Here is a 24,089-nt window from a genome sequence, read left to right as displayed (position 1 = left end):
AAAACTCAAGTCAAATACTGTGCCAGATCAACAATTCAGTATCCAGAGAGAAGAGAACACACAACGGGAGCCATACAGAACAAGAGAGGCCTGTGATCTGAGATGCCACTTGACCCTACCCTAGCAGGCATTAAAGCCTCTGCCAGGGAGGGGCACCCCAGCATCAGAACCATCTGATCGCCTCTTCCAAGAGCACGTGACAGAGGAGAGCTGTCTTAAATATTCTGTAGATATTTCTTGAGCATCTGTTCTTGACTTAGTAACAAGCAGCAGGGCAGAAGATGCTGCAGTGGTCTGAGAGCACCCAGGTACAACTATGTAAGATGACCAGAAATAGGTTTAACAGTCCAGAGTCTGGATTCACCTTTTAAACCACATCCCTATTGAGCACTGGAAAGTAAGGGGGTTTGGGAGAGCGCCAGTAGGGGATTTTTTCACCCTTTTTAAAGACGAATTCTATCAAAATAAAAACCTCCTACTCTCCAGATCTGACTTCTGAGATTTTTGCATCATTCCTTTCTAAAACAAAGATCAGGATCAAACCAATTGCCCATTTTTCTTCAAGCATCCTAACCTAACCTTTTCCAAGCTCATCTCAGAAAAAGCTCTCCTTGATGTACGTAAGCTGAGGTTACATTGAGTTATGATTTCATGTATGAAAAGCATGACAGCTTCAGTCCACGTCTCACAACAGAACAGTTACCTCCATCTTCAAATTATGCTTCGCTCAACTGAAGGGTTGCTGGGTGAGGATGAGAGACCAGGCTATGCCTTAAGCTAATAATGCAGTTAACAAGATCACAAGTTAACAACTGACTTCCTGATGAGTGACTGGGACAGGAGTGGTCAGTGACCAACTTCTTTATGCTAAAACGTTCGGTACCACATTAATTGCCCAGCCCGAGTACCACTTTGTCCTACTTCAGAAGCATCAACATACTAAAAAGCAACAGAAGCACTTTAGAACTCAAGCAGTCCTGGAATATTATCCCTCTGGGCACTAGTGAGGGTGGAAAGCTCAGCAAAAACTGGATGATGTGGGAAACTGTCATCAGCCAGAGAAATTAAGTTCAGATCATGTTAATATTCTCCCCTGCAAAAAGTGTGTCATGCTCAGGTGTCTGCAAAGAGGCTGAGATGAGGCATTACAGCAGCTTTCCTTTTATTCTTCTGAGGAGTTTAGCCCAGCAACAGATCTAACTTTCCTTTCTATGCCTATAAAGCGACTTGTAGGTGGTACTGTAATTAAATAGGTCCATCACTTAAAATAGAAAATCAAATCTTTATAGCTGAGGTGAGAATTAAGACTCTGTAGTGAAACGCATCCATCAAGTCACTGGTTTTCAGGAGCATTAACGACAGGGTAGAAAATTCCCAGCAAACAGACTGGATGCAAAAAAACAAAGGAGATAATCAGAAAGTCTAGGTTCCAGCATGCCTATCCTCACAAATCCACATTTCTGTTTTCATCAGCTGGAAGATTGTTCCTGTTCTAGTGTTTCAAGATGTTCAACAAAGAGAGCACTTATTGCCAACAAAACACAGCCTTAAAAAGTCTATACTGTAGCTCACAGCTACCTTTTTGAAGAAATGAAAGGGATGAAAATAACTGCAGATACAGTCACGTGAAGCTCCATCTAGATCCTTGTTCTGTATTACATCCTGTTGTACGAAATCACTTATGAACCTTGGGGTGACAGGAACAGCTAATGTTTCCTGCAAGATGGATGGACAGATGCCTGACTCCAGCAAATCACCAATATGACACAGCTGAGCAAAGGCTAGTGTCTAGGTTTGGAGAGGGGTATATGTATTTCTAGAGCAGAAGAGTACTGGAAAGGAAGATGCAGTCATTAGCCAGCTAAGCAAACTCTTCTTTTATACATTTGGAAAGAGAACTGCTGACAGAATGAGAGACATCTCAGGGCAGGCTCTGTTTGACCTCCGGATTCACATATGGATTGATTCATCCTGGGTTTGGAACATTAATTATCACTGAACTAGAAGGCTGCAAAGGACAATGCAATACTTAAATGAAAAGATTGGTGTCTTACTTGCAGGAAGAGCAGTGGTTTGATTCACAATGTGCTGAAGAAATATAACCAGGGGGGAGTTGATAGCAATGCCCAGAGAAACAAATTTTCACAGTATCACCATAATACTGTTATTTCCAGCTTTCCATTGTGTTAAACACACTCATGGAGCTCCAGGGCAGCTCAGTTTGCTCTGCAAAAGACATCAGAGACCTCCCTAAAGCCAAAGCACCCCAAGAAGAGTTAGCTAGTCAGATGCCTGATGTTAGCAACTTGTTGCCAGAATGATGCCTTGTCTCTCCCCATCATTACATTTCACTGCAAGCAGCTGTCACTGTCTCAGAGTGACATCAGAATGTCATCAGTCCATTAATGGACAGGAGCTTTGTCATGCCATTGCAAGTGGGAGAAGCACTCCTAAGAACTTCTCCACCTCTATACAGCTTTTACATAGGACCCCAAACCAGTATTTTCTGGGAAGTCAGGAAGCCTTACAGTAAGATTTTAATTGCATTCTGTGTGTGTTTTTACATCCAACTCAAAACCAAATGCAATCTGCTGAATTACAGCTGCTGAGGGAAATATACTTGGGAAACCATGATGGGGTTTGTACACAAATAAGCCTTCGGCACAATATTTCATTAGCAGGGTTCTGCACACAGTGACACTTATTGGCAAAGTTTCCAACTAGGAGGCTAAAGCATATGGCAGGGGTCACTGGAGACAATGTTATTAGGTGACAGTCTGCAAGAAATCACCCCCTACTCCAAATGTTCAGGATATACCAGCAGATTTTCCATATACATCCTCTTACTGCCAGAGGTTATCCTAATGAACATCTGTTTTCATGGAAAAGAAAAGCTGCTAAGTTTAACACTGATACGACTGTGACACACTATTTAACGCTGATGCAAGTGATGGTTTCTGGGTCCCATCAGCTTTTTCCAGAAATCCTAGGTACTGTCAGACAATGCTCCAGGACAATTTACCGTTTTCTTGTCTGGGAGGCCAGAAAACACTTTCCCTGTCAGAAATTCCTGCTGTGAAGCACTTATTAGTGGAAAACATAAATCCATGAATTGGAAAAAGTGAAATAGGAACTCCTCCAAACAGGTATTCAGGTGAAAGCAAACACAGGGCTATGAACTAATATCTTTCTGCAGGCCTACACTTCTGCCAGATATGAGGCAGATGCTGCTGCTCAAACAGCATGTGCTGCTAGCAATACTTAGCTCCCCAGGAGCTTATTTGTGCCTTAACTGAGCCATGGGGGAATCCAGGCACCCTCTGACTGAGGCAGTGGAATTGATTTACAGCCTCTGGCACTTGGCTGATGCAGAACCACCTTCCCCAGTTCCATCTCTCTGGGCATCCATCCCCCAAGCTTGCTGTCCTTGAGTGACAGCTCTCTGAGCAATCCCACTGCCTGCCTCAGATCTCCCATGAAGACAGAAAGAAGATCAAGAAGACACACCAGGGATGCTGCCTTCTCCACTGTTGAAAGGTTTGCCTTTGAGGTCCCTACTGTGGACAATAAATTTGAACTTAATGTCTTAACACACAAATGCCAAATGTCAGAGAGCCAGAAAAACTAATCTTCCAGCTGAGTGGAGCTCTGCTCAGGTGTGGCACCTTTTGGCTCAGCAACATTTACTCCCCTGCTCTGGGAGGGATGGAGACCACAAAGCTCCATTTGTTTCCCACTTAGAAATCAGAGCGATGACCCAATTCGTCACTGTTGGGAAACAGCTGCAGCTCCAGTTAGAGGATCCAGAGAAGGAAGGCAGAAAAATATCATCTCTTACAGCAGGATACTACTAGAGAGAAGGAAGAGTAGCAGTCTCTGAAGGCAGAAGTTTTAGCCTTAAGAAGCCCCAGAATGAGCAGGGCTGACAGTCACTGCAAAGCCTGTCCCCTTTTCGTTATAGGAGAATGTAACTCCAGGAGTGGTTTCTCACAGCCACATCACTGTCTGTAGCTGACACAGCAGGCTGCAGCCTGTCTGCCTTTAGGACTCCCGAGCAGAGAGATGCCTGACTGTAAGGAAGCTTAGGGTGGAGTTCAAGCCTAGAGCAACAAAGTGTAGCGCTATAAATCCAGCTTTACAGACAATGACCAAAGAAGTTTGCACGGTATCTATGTGCATTATGGCAACAGCCAGCGTCTGCTCCTGTTTCACAAGGGATTAAAAAACCTTCTCAATCTGAAGTTTTACAAAATGCAAATTGATTTGTGTGTTCACACAAGCCAGCCGTTGACAGCTCCTGCTTTAATTGCAGATGTGCAAAGTTGCAATTTAATCTTTATAAATGCAGACTGTTTTGATCATCCTGTTGCAATCCTCTGTGGAGCTTTCCCTGCCCTATACAAGTGCTTAGCAGTGATGGGAATCTGTAACACTGCTTTGCACTTCCACAGGAGCCTTCTCCAGCAGATCACACAGCACTTCAAATGCTGCCTGGCTCCCCAAGGGCTCCTCACTGGCTGCTCTCTCACTCAGGAGGACACAGGGCTCAAGGTTTGCTCAAGGCAGCACAGTGACAGCCAGTTCAGATCCCAGTCTTTAGCCCCTTCCTCTAGCTACCCACAGCCTCTTTTCTAGGATTAGTCAAGTACCACATAAAAAGCAAACCTGCGAGGCATCTCAGAAATGTTTTCTGAAACACACTCACTGGGAAGGAGGACAAACACTAGGAACTAGAGCAACATCAGCTTGTTTCCACAGTATGGACTGGGAGCTTATTACAAAGTTAAACCTATGGCTCTTGCTCAGCACACTCCCAGCTGTGAATCAGGCTAGGGTCATAACTCACACCCCGAGTGTTGCTTCTGCAGCCCCAGCATAGAAACTTATCTTGCTCCAGGAGACTTTACCCAGTTGCAGCCAGCAGCCAGCAGCAGCTCTAGAAGGCAGCTCTTCCAAACCAAGTCCCCAGCATTCAGTGGTCACCTGCACTACAGCAGTCTTCAGGCCTTCATCAGTCCCTGTGATACTGGCAACAGCCAGGCAAGGATGTGAAAACAGCCGTAGGAACCGAAGTTGAAGTTTAATGGACTTATTTTGTTACCAGTTTGTACTTCGAGGCAGTCCCTAATCTGCCCAAAAGGACAGCTCACAGAAGGGGTGGAAGCAAGACATGCCTCAGCATTTGCATTGCACAAAGGGTGGAAAGACTCCTCTGCTCTGGGAGCAACTGAGGTGTTTCAGGGTAACTTTGCCTCCAAGAGGCACAGAGCAGCTAAGTGTAACCTGGGGTAATGGGCAGGATGCTGGGGAACCTTTGTGTCAAGCCTGAAGGAAGGGAACTGAAGGGTTTCTCCCATTTCTTATTGGAGTTTCTGGGATTGAAACAGGAATAGGGTTGTATCTCTCCAGCAGTAGCTGTTTTTAAAATCAAAGTCCTTCTTTTGTCCCTCTAAGGGCCTGCCACAGTTGTTCCCCCTCCTCCAATGACGCACAGTTTATTGTATTCTGCATGTTAATAAAAGGCACTACACAGCACAAAGTCACTGCTCCAAAGCTCACCTCCAGCTTCAAATCTCCTTGCTGCAAAGCTGATCAGACCTTGAAGCCTGCTCAGACCCATTCAGTCTGGCACACTGCATAACGCAGTCTGAGGCATTTAGTAAATTGCAGGGATATTTCTCTAATAAAACAAAAAGAAAAAAAAAAAGAGGAAGATATCTAAACCGGAGAAAACCCCCATAAGCTAAGCAAACCAGCAATTTGCCAACTCCAGAAGACTTTTTATATAGATCCTTTCCAGTTTCACCTAGCTCTTTCTATTTAAGCAATAAAATCTGTTTCAAGCCATTAGTCATGAGTAGGTGTCTGTAATGAGACCATGAAAGCCAACATCCCTGCCTCATTTGCAAAGATGGGCTGAGTTTAAATTAAGGCCTTGCCTTGGTGATCCCTTTGCTTGAGTTTCACATTCCCACTACTGTGTGCAACAGGGCACTAGCAGGCTTGAGACTTTCTACCCCAAAGCTCACTGCATTTCAGAAGTGAGGTAGCCAAAACCATTTTAAAGTATTTCTGGAGCCCTCACAACACGTTATACCAATGTAAGAGATTAGGGGGATTTATTGTAGTAGCACCTAGCACTGATGGTACTCGGCATTTTAGAAATATCAAACGTGCACATGCCAAGAGGCTTTTAACTCTTAACACCACTGCCAGCAGTGCTAATAATTTGGTGGCTCATCATTTGGTATCTGCTAGGGGGTTTGCTGCTAGTTATGGAAACTAGAACAAGTTGAATAAACTGTGACATCAATGGTTCAGAATTAAAACACTTGAGGACATCGAAACCAACTACACCCTTTTGTGTCTTTCTGTGCAAGTCACTTGTGGACAGTCCCTGAGCTGCACTTCAGGTTAGTCCCTTGAAGCCCCACCAGGTAACAGAAGGCCATGAGGATTGGGGTAGCATGGAGACCATTCAACAGTTGAGGTATAACCAGTGAAAGGGAAATGGCTTTGTGAAATTGCCTGACCAAACTGGATTGCAGCTACTGGCAATGCTGGGTTAATGATTGGACTCGATGATTTTAAAGGTCTTTTCTGACCTAAAACAATTCTATGATTCTACCTGAGTTACAAAGGTGTCACAGTGTGAAACAACCTAAGTATTACATTCATTTGTCACAAGTTCAAAAGTGATTCAGTTGTCCTGTTTTTTCCATCACAATCTGTTCTGGCTCCCAGCATTTTCCATCTGCAGTTATCAGACAGAAAACAGGTGTTCACAGCTGTCTCTCACAGTGAACTTTACCTCTGTTTTGGAGGTGGCATAATGTCCCCACTGTAGCTGGGAAGAAAGAGGGGCTTCTATTAGAAAAAGCACATAAATGTTATTGACTAGCAAGCATCATCAGTCCCACATGTCTGCCATCTCAATCTTAAGACCCTTAGAGAGGAAATCATTGAGAGAAAAAGTGCCAACAAGAAAATGAGACCTTAGTGAGCAATTTTCTAACTGGTAAAACACTTGCTTGGCATGCAAGGCACCACGAGACATTCCTGCTCAGAGCAGATTTCACCAAAACTATTGGGTTCCTCTTACTTTACCCTCTCTTGAAAATTGTACTACATTGGCATCAGGCAGAGAGCTGCCTTCTAACAAACAGCTGCTCTTTCACATCCAGAAAAGGCAGATGTGAGACCCCATCCAGATCATTCATGCTGTGTTTTTATCCTTTCTGTCTGTCTGCATTTGCCCTCTCATGTTGCTGTTTCCTCACTGCTTTGACCCTGTTCTCTGCAACTGTTTCTGCTAGAAAACATGTTGGGAGCTTCTCAGATCAGATATGGCACAGAGAAAGTCTACTGCCTCCAATGCATTAAGCAGAAGGCAGTCCAGTCATCTAGAAAGTACAGATAAGCCCACGAATTCATTTCATAAAGGGCTATTTTGCCATTTGACACAAGAAGGGACCAAAATCTCTTTGAAGACATGGTAATAATCACTTTCATGGAAGAGCCAAAACTACACTGGCAAATGTAATGGCCAAGCCTACCTTTTCGACTATGCAGCATCCTTTGATCCCTTAAAAGATGAGCAGGCAGGAGCCAAATGTGTTGAGAGGGAGAATACCACAAAACCGCAAATTAACACTAAAGTCAGGTTTAACAAAGAGCAAGTGAGGGAAAGTGACAATAACTGGCTAAGACAATTCCCTGTTTCATGGTGAGGAACTACAGCAAGGTCTGTAAAACTGCTAATGACTAGGAAGGATTCTGAGTTTGCCTTGACAAGTAGATGCTTTGCAGAACTGCACTGACAAGGATGCCATGGTGTTGATAGACTGAAGTGGCTCATCATCAAATCCCTGGCATTTGCTTGCCTCTGGGAATCTCCCACTCTTCGTTCAAGAGAATATGAAACAAAAAACATCCCTTCCCAGTATTTCTGATCTGAATATTGGATAAACCCCACAACAGCCAGCAAAGCAGTACCATGAAGTCTTACAAATATACCTGTCTAGAACAGAGATCTGTATATTCAAACTATGGTTCCTGGAGATCTTTAGCGCTGAGGAGGTACTGTGGTATTAACAGTCTATGCTTAAAACAATCCCATGTCCATCATTTTCAAGGACCTACAAATCCCCTCAGCACATAATATTGTTAAAATTAATGCCTGTAAATAAAAAAAAGGAGAAAGGACTGAAATGACAGACTTAGAATGGTAATAAATGGACATTAGTGATTAACAAGGTAATAAAGGCTTCAGTAGGATTAGGAAAAGAAAAAGATAGAGCAAAATCTCTTTCAGCTAATTACTCAGCTTTTTTAAAGGATATTAAAAATACAAAAATAAATTAAAAAAAATAATCTAACTCACATGAACAGGGTGTCAGAACTTGGGTTCAAGTGAATCAGACACAAATCAGAGCAGTTGGAAATTCCCCTCCAGAGAGAGCTATGTCAAAGCCACACCTTCCCGATTAACAGGATATTCTCAGACACCACAGAGGAGTGAGAATAAGCAGCCATATGAGAATCTGGCCAAAGACTAGTATCTGAGAAGGAAATCCTCATTAAGAGAAAAGTTTGATCTTGAAAATTGTAAAAATGAATGTTTCCAATAAAGAAATACCAGTCTCCTGAAACTATTGGAATAACTCAAAGGAAAGAATAACCAGTTACAAATGTAGTATCTATGTGTGGACACACAAGCTAAATGTCAGCATTAAATATTTCAATGTGGTACACTTCAAAAAACAGGGCTATAAAGGATGGTGGATTCTGTGCAGAAAATATTTATGGACAGCAGAGAGATGGTGAATTAAGTGAATACACGAGTAAAAGTAAAAGATACAGCTGGAAGAAAAACCAAAAAAGTAAAGAGATTGCAGCAGCCAAAAGGCAAGCTTGATCCCCTGCAAATCCCCCTCCACATATACTGAACAGCCAACACAACAAAAACAACAAATTCTGTTACTCCACAAAAACCAGACCCTGGGCTTGATCTGGGCCATCTACCGTTAACATCGCAGGTGGGATGGCTACTGACAGAGGGGAAACCACAGTCCAGCACACAGATCTGAGCTCACTGGCATAATTAAAAGTGGAGGCAAGAAGTCTCCATCCCTCTCTTCCTTGTGCAGTGAATTGCAGAGCACTGATTAAACACTCTCACTGAGACCACACAGTCCCTCACCACAGTGACATCTCCCTTATTTCTCTGCAGTTCACCAGGGCCTATTATTGCTTTACTTTGTTTGATGTTCTCCCTATGTTGAGAGAAAGCATGGAGGGAGAAAAGAAAAAAGAAAAATCTGTCTGTCTTTCAACTTCCTAATCATCTTCCTCAAAATGCTCTACGCATCAGCACTGATTTCATTATCTGCCTGCTGCTAGAGATTTTATTTAAAGAATAACACACAAGGAAGAAAGGATTTAACCTGACCTCCCTGAACTGCTGGGGGATGAATACTACACAGAGCTGACAGTGAAAAGCTCATTTCCTTTCTCAGACTAACTCAAAGACTATGCAAAATTCCCCTCTATCCAAGCCTCCAGTTTTAAACTGGTCTATCAAAGGCTTTTCTTTTTTAAGGGGCCTGGGTTGATGCAATCAGTGTATCATCAATGAATGAGCATTGATAACATGAACCATCCCAAAGCATAGCTGTGGATACAGTGACTCTCAGAGGCAGAACAATAAGGAAAATTGAGTAAATTAAAACCAGTGTTCTTCTATACAGCTATACCAGGAAGAGAATACAAAGCAGTAAGGTCCACCTTTTTTCCCCCACTGCACCAGGACAGTATTCAGCTCAAGTTTTTGGGGTGTTGCATATTACAGATCAAGTAGGTTAATAAATGAAAAGGTTAGTGGGAGTAATCAAGAAATAGTAAAAATATCACAGACAGAAAGAGAAATTAATTGCAGAGCAGGTAGGTTACAGTCAAGATCTTTCAACAAGCACAAGTATGGGATCCAGTAGAAGGAGCAACCCAAGGTGACTCCAGTGAAGCCTGTCCTAGACTGCATACACAATTTCTTCTCCAGAAAGTCCAGAGGTGTTGACGCAGCTGCGTCTGGAATGATTCCCCCAGCTCACGTGGCAGCTCTGCATTTTGTCCACCACCTGCTCCTGCAGAGTCATTTACCTCTCCAAGAATGATTAATGCATAATCCCAATATTTTATTTTGGGAAATAGGCCAGCTCTTCCATTCCTGAGACCATACACAGTACCTATTTTCAAAAAGCCACATTTATACATTAACACAATACAAGCAGGACACTAAGAGACCAAACCAGGCCAAATTAAGGAAGGGAAACCTAACCCTACCACCCTTTTCAGGAAAAGCCTTCTCTTTTCAAAATCTAAACCAACTGAACACAATTACCCTAGAAAATTTCCACCGACTGTTGCCAGAGCTCCCTGATATCAACAAAAAAAAAAAAAAAAAAAAAAAAAATCAAGCTATGCCCAACAGTTCCCTAATGACTAAATTTCTAAATTTGCTGCTAAAAATTTCCTGTCCCATTCTAAATGCCAGCATCCTCAGTCTCCAACCACACTTGCTGTAAATGCTGCATATTTTCCTTGTTCATACCCATCCTTCTGCATTTGCAGGACCAAAATCTCTGCATCTGATGGTAAAACTGGCTAAAGCAAACCTTGCTTTTCTTTCGCCCACATCTGAACAAGGAACATGAGAGTTCCACTTCCACCCCTCATACTGTTGCCACATCATCAATCCCAGCGAGCACAAGGTAGTCCTAAAAACCCATATTCCTTCCAGAGGTCAACATGACCAAAGGTCATCACACGCCTGGCTTACCTGATCCTCGGAGAGCTGTGATATGTGATTCACTGCAGCATAAGACTCGATCTTCGGGTTGAAGTGATTGATGATGGCTCTGAAACAAAGGAGGGAAATTTTCAGAGGCCTCAGGAACAGCTTAGGGATGCAGCAGAAATTCCCTGCCAGTCTGAGTAGGTGCACGTGGAACCACGGTCCTGCGAGAAGTGGTTCCTCCCTCACTACACAGTGTTGCTTGCTCTGCTGAAGGCACACTCCCTGCCAAGGCCAGTGCAGATTCAGACACAGGCTGGCTGGAAATCACAAGCACAGACACTGCCCTACACATGGATGCATCTGTACCAGCAGATGTTGGGCTGTCCTTGCTGCTCTGAAAGAGGGAACTGCTGCCTTGCTGGGAACAGGATGCAAATTGTGCTGTCTCTCCACTGGAACACGGGAAACATGGCTATCACTGCCCCATCCAGCTCAGGAACTGCAGCTCCTCATCCCTTCCAAAATCAGTATTGCTTGACATTTTGCTCTGTGGAACTTTGTTGCCTGATATGATGAAGCCGATGGTTTATTGCTTTGGATTTCCACTAAGTTTAAAATGCTGTAGCTGGCTCTTACTTGGAGTCATCCATCACTAAAGCCACTACACTTTGACTTCTTACTGTAATGACTTTAGTGCTCAGCCCCAGTTTAGATTGTTAGAGATAACTTATGTCAGTATCCCAAACACAGTAGCAAATGCTGGTCACTTCTGCTTCTCTGCCTCATTTCTCTCAGTACCTGCACCAACATACTCCTCTTCCCTTCTAGGTAGATCTAGAGGCAGACGTAAGAAATCTAAAACTGAAAATAAAATAACAATTGGGGAAAAAATCCAGCTGCAGTTTGGTGGTTATATCCTCAGCCTCCCCTCTGCTCATCAGGTGCAGCTGAGCAGACAAATGGCAAGACAGAAAAGACTCCCTGGGATAGAGTTTGCAACTGCTCTAGTTGGGATATTACTCATGAGACCCACTGCTGAGGTAAATGCTCATCATGGGAACAGGCCATGTCAGTGCTCGGCACAGATGTGTGCTGACTGTGCCTGGAGAACACTTGCTCAGACAGATTACACTGCGGCAGCAGTCAGGGCTTCCACTCATATTCATCAGCATGAAAATTCACTCCAGCTCTCTCTTTTATACTCTAATGGATTCCCTCCTCCCCATACCTCCCCCTGCAGAAGGGCTTTCAGCTGCTGTCTCCAGACCTCATCACAGCTAAGAGCTTAGGCACCAGTCTAGGAATAAGTGGTATTCAGAGGTGCCAATCAGAGCCCACGGATAGAAAACCTGCCTGGAAGCATCCTTACTCCTTTAAGTACACAGATAAAGAAAAACAGTGTGGAAGGGGCAGGGAGTGGGAGCAAAAAAAAAAAAAAACCAAAAAAAACCAACAAACTAAACTCCCATCCCCCAAAACAGAATTTGCAGATTGTAGACATACTATAGCATGGTTTAAGTTGTAGAGGGACCTTTAAAGGTCACCTAGTCCAACCCCCCTGCAACAAGTAGAGACATCTTCAACAAGATCAGACTGATCAGGGCCCTGTCCAACCCGACCTTCAATGTCTCCAGAGATGGTGCATCCACCACCTCTCTAGTCAATCTATTGCAATGCCTCACCACCCTCATTGTTTAAAATTTCTTCCTCATATATATAATTTAAATAAACCCTGTTAGTTAAAAACCATCATCCCTTGTCCTGTCACAACAAACGGCTAAAAAGTTTTCCCTCAGCTTTCTTATAAGTCCCCTTTAAGTACTGAAAGGCTACACTAAGGTCTCCCCAGAGCCTACTGTTCAGTTAAATGACTCCAACTCTCCCAATCTGTCTTCAGAGAAGTGTTCATCCCTCTGATCACTTTCATGGCTTCCCCTGCACTTGCTCCAATAAGTCCATGTCTTTCTTGTGCTGAGGACCCCAGGCTGGACACAATATTCCAGGTGGGGCCTCACGAGAGTGGAGCAGAGGGGCAGAATCACCTTCCTCGACCTGTTGGTCACCCTAGATTAACTAAACATTCCCAGCCACACACCTTTCCAACACACCAGGTGCAGTCCTTGCACAGGGTCACTCCAGCAGCTTCTCCTGAAGCATCAGTACACACTTAGCACAGAGAGGCTTCTGCAGTGTCACCAACCTTGACAGTTACATCCATAAAACAAATTCAGCAGGGCATCTATCAGGCTTCCCATAACACACTTCCCTCTGAGAAGGACAAGCAGGCAGATAAAGACAGGCCCAGACTCTTCCCATTGCAATCCAATCAGAGAAGCAGCTCCTGTGAGTCACGATCACACTCTCCATTACCCAGCCTCTCCAACACTGTGGCTTTCAAGTTGCATGTTTCATGCCTGGCTGGAGTCATACTTATAATCCTGCAGGACACACTACAAGTTATTGAAAGAAAAGGGAGCACAGACTTACAACAACTTAAGTTCTGGCTTGACAGAAGGTTTGGCAGCTCAGAGGGGTTCAGTGCACTCACACGGTTCCAACATTTACCAGGGAACAGATTTAGCATTCATTTGTACCCACTGCTGTGAAGCATTTCAACATGGGCCGCCTGCTCACAAGTCCCTGCTTGGATCTGAGCTAGTGGAGCGGCACCTGCAATCACAGCTGGGATTCACCCAGAGAAAGCAAAACCACCAACCAGCTGCCACTGCAGTAAGAATTGACAGACATTAAGGAAGGGAAAGAATTCAAGTCTCCTTCCTCATTTCACTAAAGGTGAACAGAGAGCTCCTCAGTTACTAGAGGAAGAAGTTTGCTGTTTAATTTGTTTTAACTGCAAAGAATTCCTTCCCAACCTCATCTTCTGCAGAGCTGTTTTCCTGAACTCTCAGGCAGCGTGGGGCAGAGGAGCATGAAGAGGCTGGATTCAACCCTGGCTCTGTGTAGCCAGGTTCTTACTGTCCAGCATACCCACCAAGGCCAGGCTTTGCACGTGGTACAGCTCTTCCTCACACATCTGCTACGAAAAATTCCACTGCTACTCAGTCCAACCCGCTGTGCAATAGCGGTGCCTTTCTGCATCATCTGCTCTGATATGCCTCTGCTATTCTTCCATCTCTCAAAATCTATCTTGTCCCTGAGGCATACTTTTAGGCAACTGGCCTCCTGGGCTACTCAACTGAGTAACAGCCAGAATTTCCCTTACCAAAGGTGACACTTCACTGGCACTTGATCCTGGAGACAACAGCAGACCAGCACTTTTAAGCACAGTCTCCCCGCTATGGACAACAGGCCAGCATTTTTGCCACCATTTGTTCACACACCTGCACGTAACAGCTGAGCCTTGGCAATGGTTTCTCTTTACACTGTGATTGCCTCATTGGCCAGTATCTTTGGGGAGGGGGAAGAGAACAGTTAAAGTGCTTAGAAAAGATTTGTGATGTACTGTTCTCTACAGAGATCTTCATATCGATCATGGAGGGGGAATAAAACCCTTGTGTTTGGTATTCATGAAGCATGAGCATCTTCAATGCATTTGTAAAGCAAGGAAGTGGTGAAGTGTCAACTGAAAGACTAAACGCTGCAGTTCCTCACCTTCCTCAGCCTTCCATAGTGTGTGCATTTAGACATTTCCACACTGCCAAGTCCCTCGGTGGGGCTGGCTGTCATTTGTCATATAAATTTCAGAGCACTTTTGGGACACAATTCTCCAGGGACTGAGAGATGTCTGGAGACATGTCACTTCAGCAACACTGCCTTCTCTGGCAGACCCACAGTTCAGCAGTGAACTGGCAAGAGGAGACTGTCACTGGACAAAGAAAGGATTCTGCTGAATAGGCAGAAGGTTCAGGAACTAAAAAATTGGCTCCTCAAATCTCTCTTTTTGAGGTTAATGCTTCGTCCTCTAAGGATATCACAGGCCATCTCCACATTCTTTATTCCTCAGTCTCATAGTGAGAGATGTTGATCTCCTAGTAAATACACACCAGCCATACCAGTGGTCTCTGAAAAACACACATCTCACATTACTTCTTCACTCAGCTCTTCAGAAAGCAAGCTACCTATTCTTATGAGTATTATCACAGAATATTCTGAGTGGGAAGGGATCTATCAGGATCATTGAGTCAAAATCTTAAGTGAATGGCCCATGCAGGGATTAAACCCACAATCTTGGTGTTACTACCACCATGCTCTAACCAACAGAGCTAATTTCTGCCTAGACACCATGATGCCAGAAGCCATGTGGACACACATAGAAATGAACCTGCATATTCCCCAGGATGAACAACCTTTATGTAAGTTTGCATTTATTGCATATTTATTACATTCATTTAATTCTTTATGAAGAAAGGAATGATTGCAGGAAAAAAGTGTGTCACCCTGATTTAAGAACCTAAAAGTGCCAATGAATCATTTATTTGTACAAGCTCTATTAATCGTGTTATTAGACAGTAAAAGTGGGTCCCACTGTAACAGGTATTGTATCAATCAAGAAGGGTGCAAAGCTTCTGTCCCAGGGGCTAAGGATCTCAAATGCAAGAGAACAGGGAAAGCACAGAAAAGTGCATCAACAACAGAGAACATAACAGTGCTGCTACTTACTAAGCATCATGAAAAACTTCAGTTAGAGATAAACCACGGATAGAAAAAAACACTGATAAGGAATACTGAAGGAAGTAGACAGAAAGGGAAAAGGAGAAAGAAGGGCAGACAGGATCAAGAAAAACAGAGGTGAAAAACTGCAGAACAGAGAAGACCAGAGAAACAGCAAATCGATCCCAGGGCAGTCTGTCCTCTACAAACTGCAAAGCTGTGACTGCTGGAAAGTTTCTACTTTGGCTGTTCTTGAGGTTGCAACAACTGGCCAATCCTGAAGTGACTGTTACTAGCCCTTTGTCCCTCAAATGCACATACACTGGAAGGTGAGAAGCAGAAGAATATCCATTCGGGCCCTGTTAGTGTTTTTTATTCCCCAAATGGGTACATCCCACTGTGGCTCTCACCTAGAGCTAAGGTGAGAGAAGGAATACCTCCACGTCAGTTGTATTCTGCTCCCCTCACTGTGTTCCCTGCAACAGGGCTTGCTTCTGCAGTGGTTGTAGTAGCTCTGCAGACAGTAACATTTAAAAACTTGGTTTTATAGTCTTTAAAAACTGCCTAGAGTTCCTCCTTGATAAACAGAAACAAGTGCTACCCTGCAGAGAGGCCCAGAGTAAAAGAAATTTTGAAGACTCAGAGTCTGCTGACAGGGAAGGGTTCCTGTGAAAATCGATATGTCATGAACGGAAAGATTTAAGTAATTCCTCGATTTAATTTGCCAATAATTGTAATATCAGATGTGAGAAATGCACCAGCAACATGAAGATACCCATCCCTTAATTCCTAGCATCTTTCAGCCCAGGTGTATCTACTGTGGTAAGGAATGCACCTTGCCCTCCTTAACCTCACAATAAGCTGGTCTGGGTCCAATGTGCAGGGAAAGCAAAATCACTATGCTTAGGCAGGCAGCACTTCTTCAGCACGTTTTCTCTGACCTCCAGACTCTCCCCATCAAGTTATTGCAGATGAGCTGTCTAATACCCACTCTTGCCTGACAGCAGCTACATTTCCAGAGTCCCATAAGACAACACTGTCCTCTTGTCCTGAGCAGTGAAATGAAGCACTGTGGAGATGCTGAAAGTAGGCTAAGGAAAGAACAGAAAAGCTGCAAAGTTTGTTGTAGAGATGGTAATGCTGAGCCATCATTCTCTGCATGAACCTGGCCTTTGCACCTACTTCACAGGTCCAGTACGCAGTGCCTGGCATAAAACATTCTTATGGATACTCAAACATTTCTTGTACAATAAAAGCAGCACCACAAGTTCACTTCTTCCTACATCCTGTTACAGCAGAACAGAGAAGCAGCAAAACCTGGCTGGTATTTACCCCTTCACAGGAAATCAAGGGTGACTTTATACTTACTACAGACATTCATGCTGTCATCTGCTCATGCCAGCACAGTGCACAGGCATCAGTGAATGCATCTCAGCTTTCACTGAATAAAGCCAAACGCACAGCAAAGGCAGCCAAGTTCACTTTCCCTCTTCAATAAAAACTGACACTATCTGAGATGGACAAATACTTCAGCACGCACTAAACTTGTAGTACCATGATGAAGGCTAAGAACAGACAAGCAGGAAAGGGCATAGCTGTCTTTCATCACACTCCATAAAGCTGCTTTACTACAAAAAGGAGACCTGAGATAAAGTGGTTACTGTTCAGGAATGGGAATCAATAAGTGACCAATTTCTCCCTGATTTGCTACAGCAGTTCGCTCTTCCTCTCACACACCTTAGCTTCTCCCTCTATGAAATCAAAATAAGAGCCATCACCTCCACAAAGTGTTTTAACTCAACAAGGTGATAAGAGATCAGAGTGTTTTACTATGTAGTATGTTGGAAAATGCTCAAGCACAAGGTAGCAAGTAAATTATACATAATACAGAGACTCAAATGAACACAAATCCCCTGTCCTCTTCCCTTGTACATGCCATCACAATCATGGTTGCTGGAGGCCTGTGCAAAACTTCCTGCCACAAGCCAGCCTTCCTGCAGCATGCTGTGTCTCAGCAAGTGCTGCTTGGGGCAAGGAACCTGCTGACATGGCTCTCATAGGCACTCCCAGCACTCCAGACAATAAAACCCCATCTGTTCCATGCCTGCAACAATTAGATTGAGTTACTCCATATGTACAGCCCCGCCTGGCAGGAGGTGAGAGAGTTTAGGTTATTTTAACACACGTCCAGGTAGCTTTGCTACAAAGTATATATCCCTACCATACCTAAGCTCTGTGCATCAATTAAAAGCAAGCAAACTCCCTGAAATGGTGCACTAAATTCTTTCTTCTATTGTGGTTTAACTCCAGTCTGTTAAATTTCTTCTGCTCCTACGATTTAATGAGTACTGACATTAAGCTGAAAGTCCACAACTCACAGCGGGAGGCATCTTCCAGACACAATAATAAACTGCAGGGAAGAATCCAAGACAAAAGGATATTTTAGTCAAAAGCACTTGCTTTTACAGCTCACAGAAAATATCCGAGTCAGCACTGCAGCAATTTCACAGAACAAATTCACCCGCTACACCCGTTCAATTCTGCCATACTGAAACCTATTGATCGGGCTGACAGGCTCACGGCAGAGGGAGATACATGGTCTATTTATTTAATAAGGAGGGGACAAAAGAGTGCACAGACAGCAACTGAGCTTCTCGCAATTCTCGGCATGGTCTTACCAAGCCCCCCTCTGCAAGGGCAGAGGAGGAGGATGAGCTTTCTGAACCACCACGAAGCTTTGCAGTGCATCTTGCCACCTTGCTATTTGCTGGATACTAATCTGGTATCATGACAGCTTGCAGGATATGCTGATTTTCTTTTCGTACGGATTATGTCCACGCATTTAAGTCAAGCAAACCAAATACCTCCATCCTCACACTTAGACAACTTCTATTTGGCTTCTTAACTAGGGAAATCCTCCTGGGTGAGCAGTTAACTCTTTTGGGACAGCTGTACAACCACCTCACTGGAGGCTACAACTCAGGCTATTTGTCCACTCACCTATTTTCATGCAGCCAGTGCATCACTGGAAACTAAACTAGATCTATTTCTGCTCCCTTTTCTCAATAAGTAGGCATCAAAATTCTTAAGTCCCAGTGGCACTGATAATTTAACTGATATGAGTGACAAAGTAGAAATTATTGCCTAGGCATTGGGAGTGAAAATATTTATTGAAGCACAGGGCTCCAGCCTAATCTATGTTTCAGCTCTTCTGCCAATCTGTAATTGACTGTTGTACAACAAACCTATCACTTGATAACAAATACATTTCTCATCTCAAACATGTAATTTATGAGACATCAAATGACATTTTATGGCACATTTCATTGCTCTGAAACAGCCAGTTAGTACTGGTGAGAGTGTGGCAAGAGTTTACTTTTACCAAAGTAAAAACATTAAAAAGCCAGTCCTCCATTACACCTCGATTCCAGAGAGCAGCAGTTAACTACACCTGCTCACCTCTAACTACAAACAGAGCTGGTGCTGTGTGACAGAATACAGAAACACCACGGATAGGAAGTCTGCCCTCTGGGCTTGGGCTGTCAGGCATCAAAACCTGCAACCCAGTCTAGCATGTTCAAGATGTGAGTGCTGATCACGATATACCAGCATATGAGATTTTAGGCACGATGTCTACGCTTCTTCCGCAGCCACATGACCAGTTTTGATTCAGACAACTTTTAGAATGAGAAGCCTTTCTTGGAAAGTTCCTTAATATATACTTTTAGTAAGTACTGCCCTAGGGTTGTGGTCCTAGCTCAATATCTGCACAGAGCCATAACAAATAATATTAATATGAAAGTATCTTTTTCAGAGCCTTACCAACCTTTTCTGCAGCACATATTTCCCAGTCTTCTTACCTCATATACATTCCTTTGTCCAAAGTTCTTCAGATGTATCGAACAAGCAGAAAACACAGGGGCCAGATAGGCTACAGTTCTTTTAGTATCTAAGCACCCTGTGATGCAAACACACAATATTCTCTAGTAGCCAGGTGATTTAGAGCAGTGAAATGGGTTATAGAACACTGTCTATACAGCCCTTCACTACAACTGCTTTTAACTCCCATGTACAAGGCAACCTGCTCTCTAAAACAAACAGCAATGTATGAAGAAACAACTAATCCAGAAGGTGAGGGAAAAAAAAAAATTAAGAAGGGAAAAAGAAGGGGGGAAAGTGCATTTGACAGTGGTCTACCATATAGGTTTGTATGACCACCCTCCCTGAAATAAGGAATTTTTGAAATATTTATTCTCTGCAAGTGCTATAAGTGGGTCAGCATCTACCCTTCACTAATAATTCACATTACAGGCTGCTATCCAAGCTTCCTGAAACACAAGACACACTGCAAAACCTCAAAGAGGATCAAAACCAGAAGTATTTTAAATTACTTTTAGTATCTTCATTAGTATTTAATCACAGGATGTTTAAGGAAAGCAGAAAGCCGAGGTTACTGGATGCCACATCTAGTGCAGAACACCATACAGACTGTGCACACCAGCTTCCAAACATATCAAGCTAAGAGTGAAACTTGAAAAGTTTATAAACCATCCCCCCGGGACCTTTTAAATCTCTCTGAGAAAGGCAATGAGTAGGCTGTTAGTCTAATTAACTTAGTGAAAACTTGCCATCAACCCCATATTATCCAGAGTGCACTGGAAATGACTCTCACTACCTCATTTTGTCAGGTGTGAGTTGGCAGGTGTTGCATGAGGCCCTGAACACCCTGTTTGTAGACTGTGGCAGCACGATAGAAACCTCTCTCTTTAGGTCATGTAACACAACCTTATTCTACCAACCCACAGTAAACCCTGTACCACAAACAGAAGTCCCAGAGGGAAAGGAAGGCACTGAAGCATCAGCATTTGTCTGTACTGAGTGAGTAAAGGATTAGAATAATGCAATCTAGTCATGAAGCAGCTGGATATTAAATGTCACAGAGAGAGGGGGGAAGGAAAACTGTCTAAGCAAGAATCAGCTATAGTTAAACTTACTTTGCAAAGGAAATTAAGACGAGTCCCACAATGATATTTAATTAACTTACACCAATATTCAGCTATGGTTCAATTGCACAGCCACATAAATCTGAAAGAGTTCACAATATCAACCGTTCAGACACTACCAGCTACCATACTGACCAAAGCCCATTACTTACAGTCCAGTCCTCTGAAAATACAAGATGCTGCAAACCTCACAATATTTTCTTGTCAGACAGGTGCAAATGAGAATCACATTTGCTGAAAAATGCCTCATGGAAGTCAGCTCCTTCCAAAACCCAGGACCAAGACTGAAGCATGGACTCTGATGATACCCCCACATACCCTGAGTGAATACCGCATCCTCAATTCAGATGTCATCACACATCACTTGGGACAAGGTGAAGTTGGTTTTCAATGCCAAGGAGAGGTAGAGCCAAACAGCATTGCAGCTGAATGAATGGTTCTTTTTCATGATATTTATTTCACACCTGAAATGCAGGAGGATCTGTAGTTGATTAAGATTCTGTTTTCCTGAGACAGGGTGCCTGGTTTATGGACCAGTGGAGAGCTTCATCTCATCTCCTTTGCTGTATTTCATGTGTACCCATCTTCCCCATTTAACTCCCTTAATCTGACCTGTCTCCCTGAAAGCCAAGCTCCCTCCGTCCCGATATCTGCACATCTCACAAACATCTACTCTACTGGGATCTCTGCTCTTATGATCTAAGGGGCAATGATGAGAAGGAAGTGATTTACTGAAGTTGATCAAGTTATCAGCTGAGCTACCCACAACAAGCACAGAGTAAATGCATTGTGACTGCAGAGTAAAATGCCATACATAAGCTGGCCCGTGCCCGTACACTCACAGTTCACCAGACAGAAGGAGGATTGGGGTCAACTCATCACAGCCCAACTGACAAGTGGCAACTTTTTTCAATCATCTGCCTCACTGAGGGCTTCCAGAATCCCTTCAATGGTGTTGGGGTTTTTTGAGTTTTGCTTTTATTTTGCACATCCTTATCCTGCCCCAAATTTCAGGCAGATGTTGACAAAACCCGTTCAGCTGAACCGGCCACTGAAGTGCAAATCTCTGGGAACAGACTTTCTCATGCCATGGAAGAGGAGAAATTTATTTTCTTTTCAAATACCCACATTCCCCTCTCACCCACCCATCATCCCTGACATACAAGCCCACACTCACCTCTCCCTCAAAGGTTTGGTTTTGTAATTTAGACATACACTTTTTTCTGCTCTGTTCTTTGCATGGTGTCAGTGAAAGCAAGGCCAGTAAAGTGTATTTTCTATTTCAAAAGTGAAGTATGGTTCTCCAGTATTAGAAACAGCACTGCACCAAACATTTCAAAGTCAACTGCTGATATTTTCCTACCTATCAAGTCAAACAAAAAGCCCAACTCCTACAGTGTTCTGCTACTGATATGTCTTTCATGCTTTAGAAGCTTTTGAAGTGTTTTTCAAGGCTCTTAAAACATAATGCAAAAAAAGCCATGTTTTTTAATCAGTTACATGTAATACAACACAGGCAGCAGAGGATCTGCAAGCAATAAAGAAGAAGCCCACACTTTTCTCTGTGGAAAGAGAGCTAAAAGTTTGCCTCTGCTTTTTCCTTTTAACAGCTAATACACAACTACACATCAGAGACATACACCAGTTCTAAACAGGGCAGTAGCTTTAGACAGCTCAAGCTAGTTTCTTTGCAAAGCTTAAACTGCACAATTCTTACACCAACAGTTATAATTCAACATTTCAGACCTTGGGCCAGCCCCTGAGTTGTGCAACACAAGACTCTGTTTTTTTCCCTCCCTTCCTTTTCTTTTTGAAACACAAAGCAACCATATTCAGTTGTTGTTGACAAGGTTTGTAGACACTCAGCAGATGGGGGAGACCACACAACTTCCCAATTAAGCAACCACAACTGTGGTCACATTAATAAATGTTACCCATAATCAAATAAAAATACAGGAAAAAAGCAAACTTGAGGAAAAGAGACAAATGTGTTGTAGTTATTTGCAAAATAATTTAATATCAAAAAGGCAGTCACCACACTTGGTTGCATTCATTTCTCTAAGCAGTATTTCATTCAGAATTGCTCTACTGAACACCAAAACAATCTAAGCATTAAAAGGTTGTTAAAATCTTGACTTGTCATTTTGCATTGGCAAAAATTGCACATGTATTCAGCTATTTGATTTTTCCTCAGTTCTTTCTAGCTCTTCCATTCAAAGACTGAAGGCAATACTTCTTTCCTGGTCCACTCACTGTAGCAGGTTGATTTCTACTCCTGCACCACCTCACCACTCTGCTGTCCACACACAAGGGGTCAGGATCTTTTTCCTGGTGTTGCTTGTGAACCGGCATGAGCAATATCAGCTCAGCACTAAGAAACATTTGAGATAAGTGTGCTGCCATAAGCTACAAAGGGAAAGCTGCCCAACTTAAGCACAGAGGAACAGGCATATCTTATAAAAAAGGTATTCACCATATATACAGGTCACTATTGCAAAGTTTTAAACTGTCAGTGGTTACTGCATGTTTCTGTGATAGTGCTGATTCCACCACATTTAAAGAGTAAAAAAAAAAATTGCGTGGTTTCTTTTCCCTTGGCTAGCATTCCTTCTGAGCATATGCATAATTACTTACTATTGATAGGCACACACTTAGAACTTTCTGACAACTTAACCCAGATCCAACACAGCTCTAGTCTGACTGATACAGTATTTACTGCCTGGTAAAACAGTGTAAAAATCTTGCTCCAAAAACACTACTCAAACTTGCAGCAAAAAACGTGTCAGTGCAACAGAAAGCAATCAGGCTGCTCACTGTTCACTTACCAAATCCTGTTTTCCCTTCACCCACAGTGCTCTTGCTTAAGACATCGTTTTCCTGAGTGCATTTAAAAAGCATTCTTTGCCAGCAGCTCTCCAGCACTGTGTAAGTTAGCTTGCATGGTAAAATTTCCTCATCTGTTGCAAGACTCCTAAAGGAATTAAATCATGCAAGTCATTACAGAACTTTGATTATTATATTAAGTAATAGGTCAGATGATTAAGGAACCCATTCAGTATCAAAGGGATTAATTGCTGCTTTAACTGCTTGGGTGGGTTATCCCTGGCTGATTGCAAGGTGCCCACCAAAACTGCTCTATCATCCCCCTTCTCAGCTGGACAGGGAAGAGAAAACATAATCAAAGGCTTGTGGGTTGAGATAAGGACAGGGAGAGATCACTCAACAGTTACCAACATTGGCAAAACAGGCTCAACTTGGGGGAATTAGTTTAATTCATTACTAATCAAATTAGAGAATGGTACTGAGACTCCTCATACTCTTCCCCTGCTCCAGCATGGGGTCCCTCCCATGAGAGACAGTTCAAACTTCTCCAACATGAGTCCTTCCTATGGGCTGCAATTCTTCACAAACTGCACCACTATGGCTCCCTTCCACAGGGTTCAGTCCTTCAGGAACAGACTGCTCCACTTTGGGTCCCTTCCACAGGGTCATGATTCCTGCCAGCAAACCTTCTCCAGCATGGGCTACTCTCTCCATGGGGCTATATGTACTGCCAGGAATCTGCTTCACAGCAGGCTTCCCATGGGGTCACAGCCTTCCTTGGGGTTCCACCTGCTCTGGTGTTGGGTCTTCCATGGGCTGCAGGTGGATCTCTGCTCCACTGTGGACTTCCATAGGCT

The 24,089-nt window shown here is 43.3% G+C and overlaps 1 protein-coding gene across 2 annotated transcripts in view; it reads right to left on the bottom strand.

Annotated features, from left to right (window-relative positions):
- ARMH3 (armadillo like helical domain containing 3) overlaps positions 1-24,089 on the bottom strand; it is a 126,520-nt gene that overhangs the window by 23,239 nt on the left and 79,192 nt on the right. For both annotated transcript variants that reach the window (XM_018069237.1, XM_018069238.2), the window contains exon 24: positions 10,838-10,916. In XM_018069237.1, coding sequence (XP_017924726.1) covers positions 10,838-10,916 — 79 coding nt within the window. The remainder of the gene's footprint in view (positions 1-10,837; positions 10,917-24,089) is intronic.

The sequence above is a fragment of the Manacus vitellinus genome, unplaced genomic scaffold, assembly GCF_001715985.3.
Source record: "Manacus vitellinus isolate BGI_N305 unplaced genomic scaffold, ASM171598v3 scaffold_15_pilon, whole genome shotgun sequence".
In the NCBI taxonomy this organism is placed as follows: Eukaryota; Metazoa; Chordata; class Aves; order Passeriformes; family Pipridae; genus Manacus; species Manacus vitellinus.
This window is presented reverse-complemented; position numbering and strand designations above follow the sequence as displayed.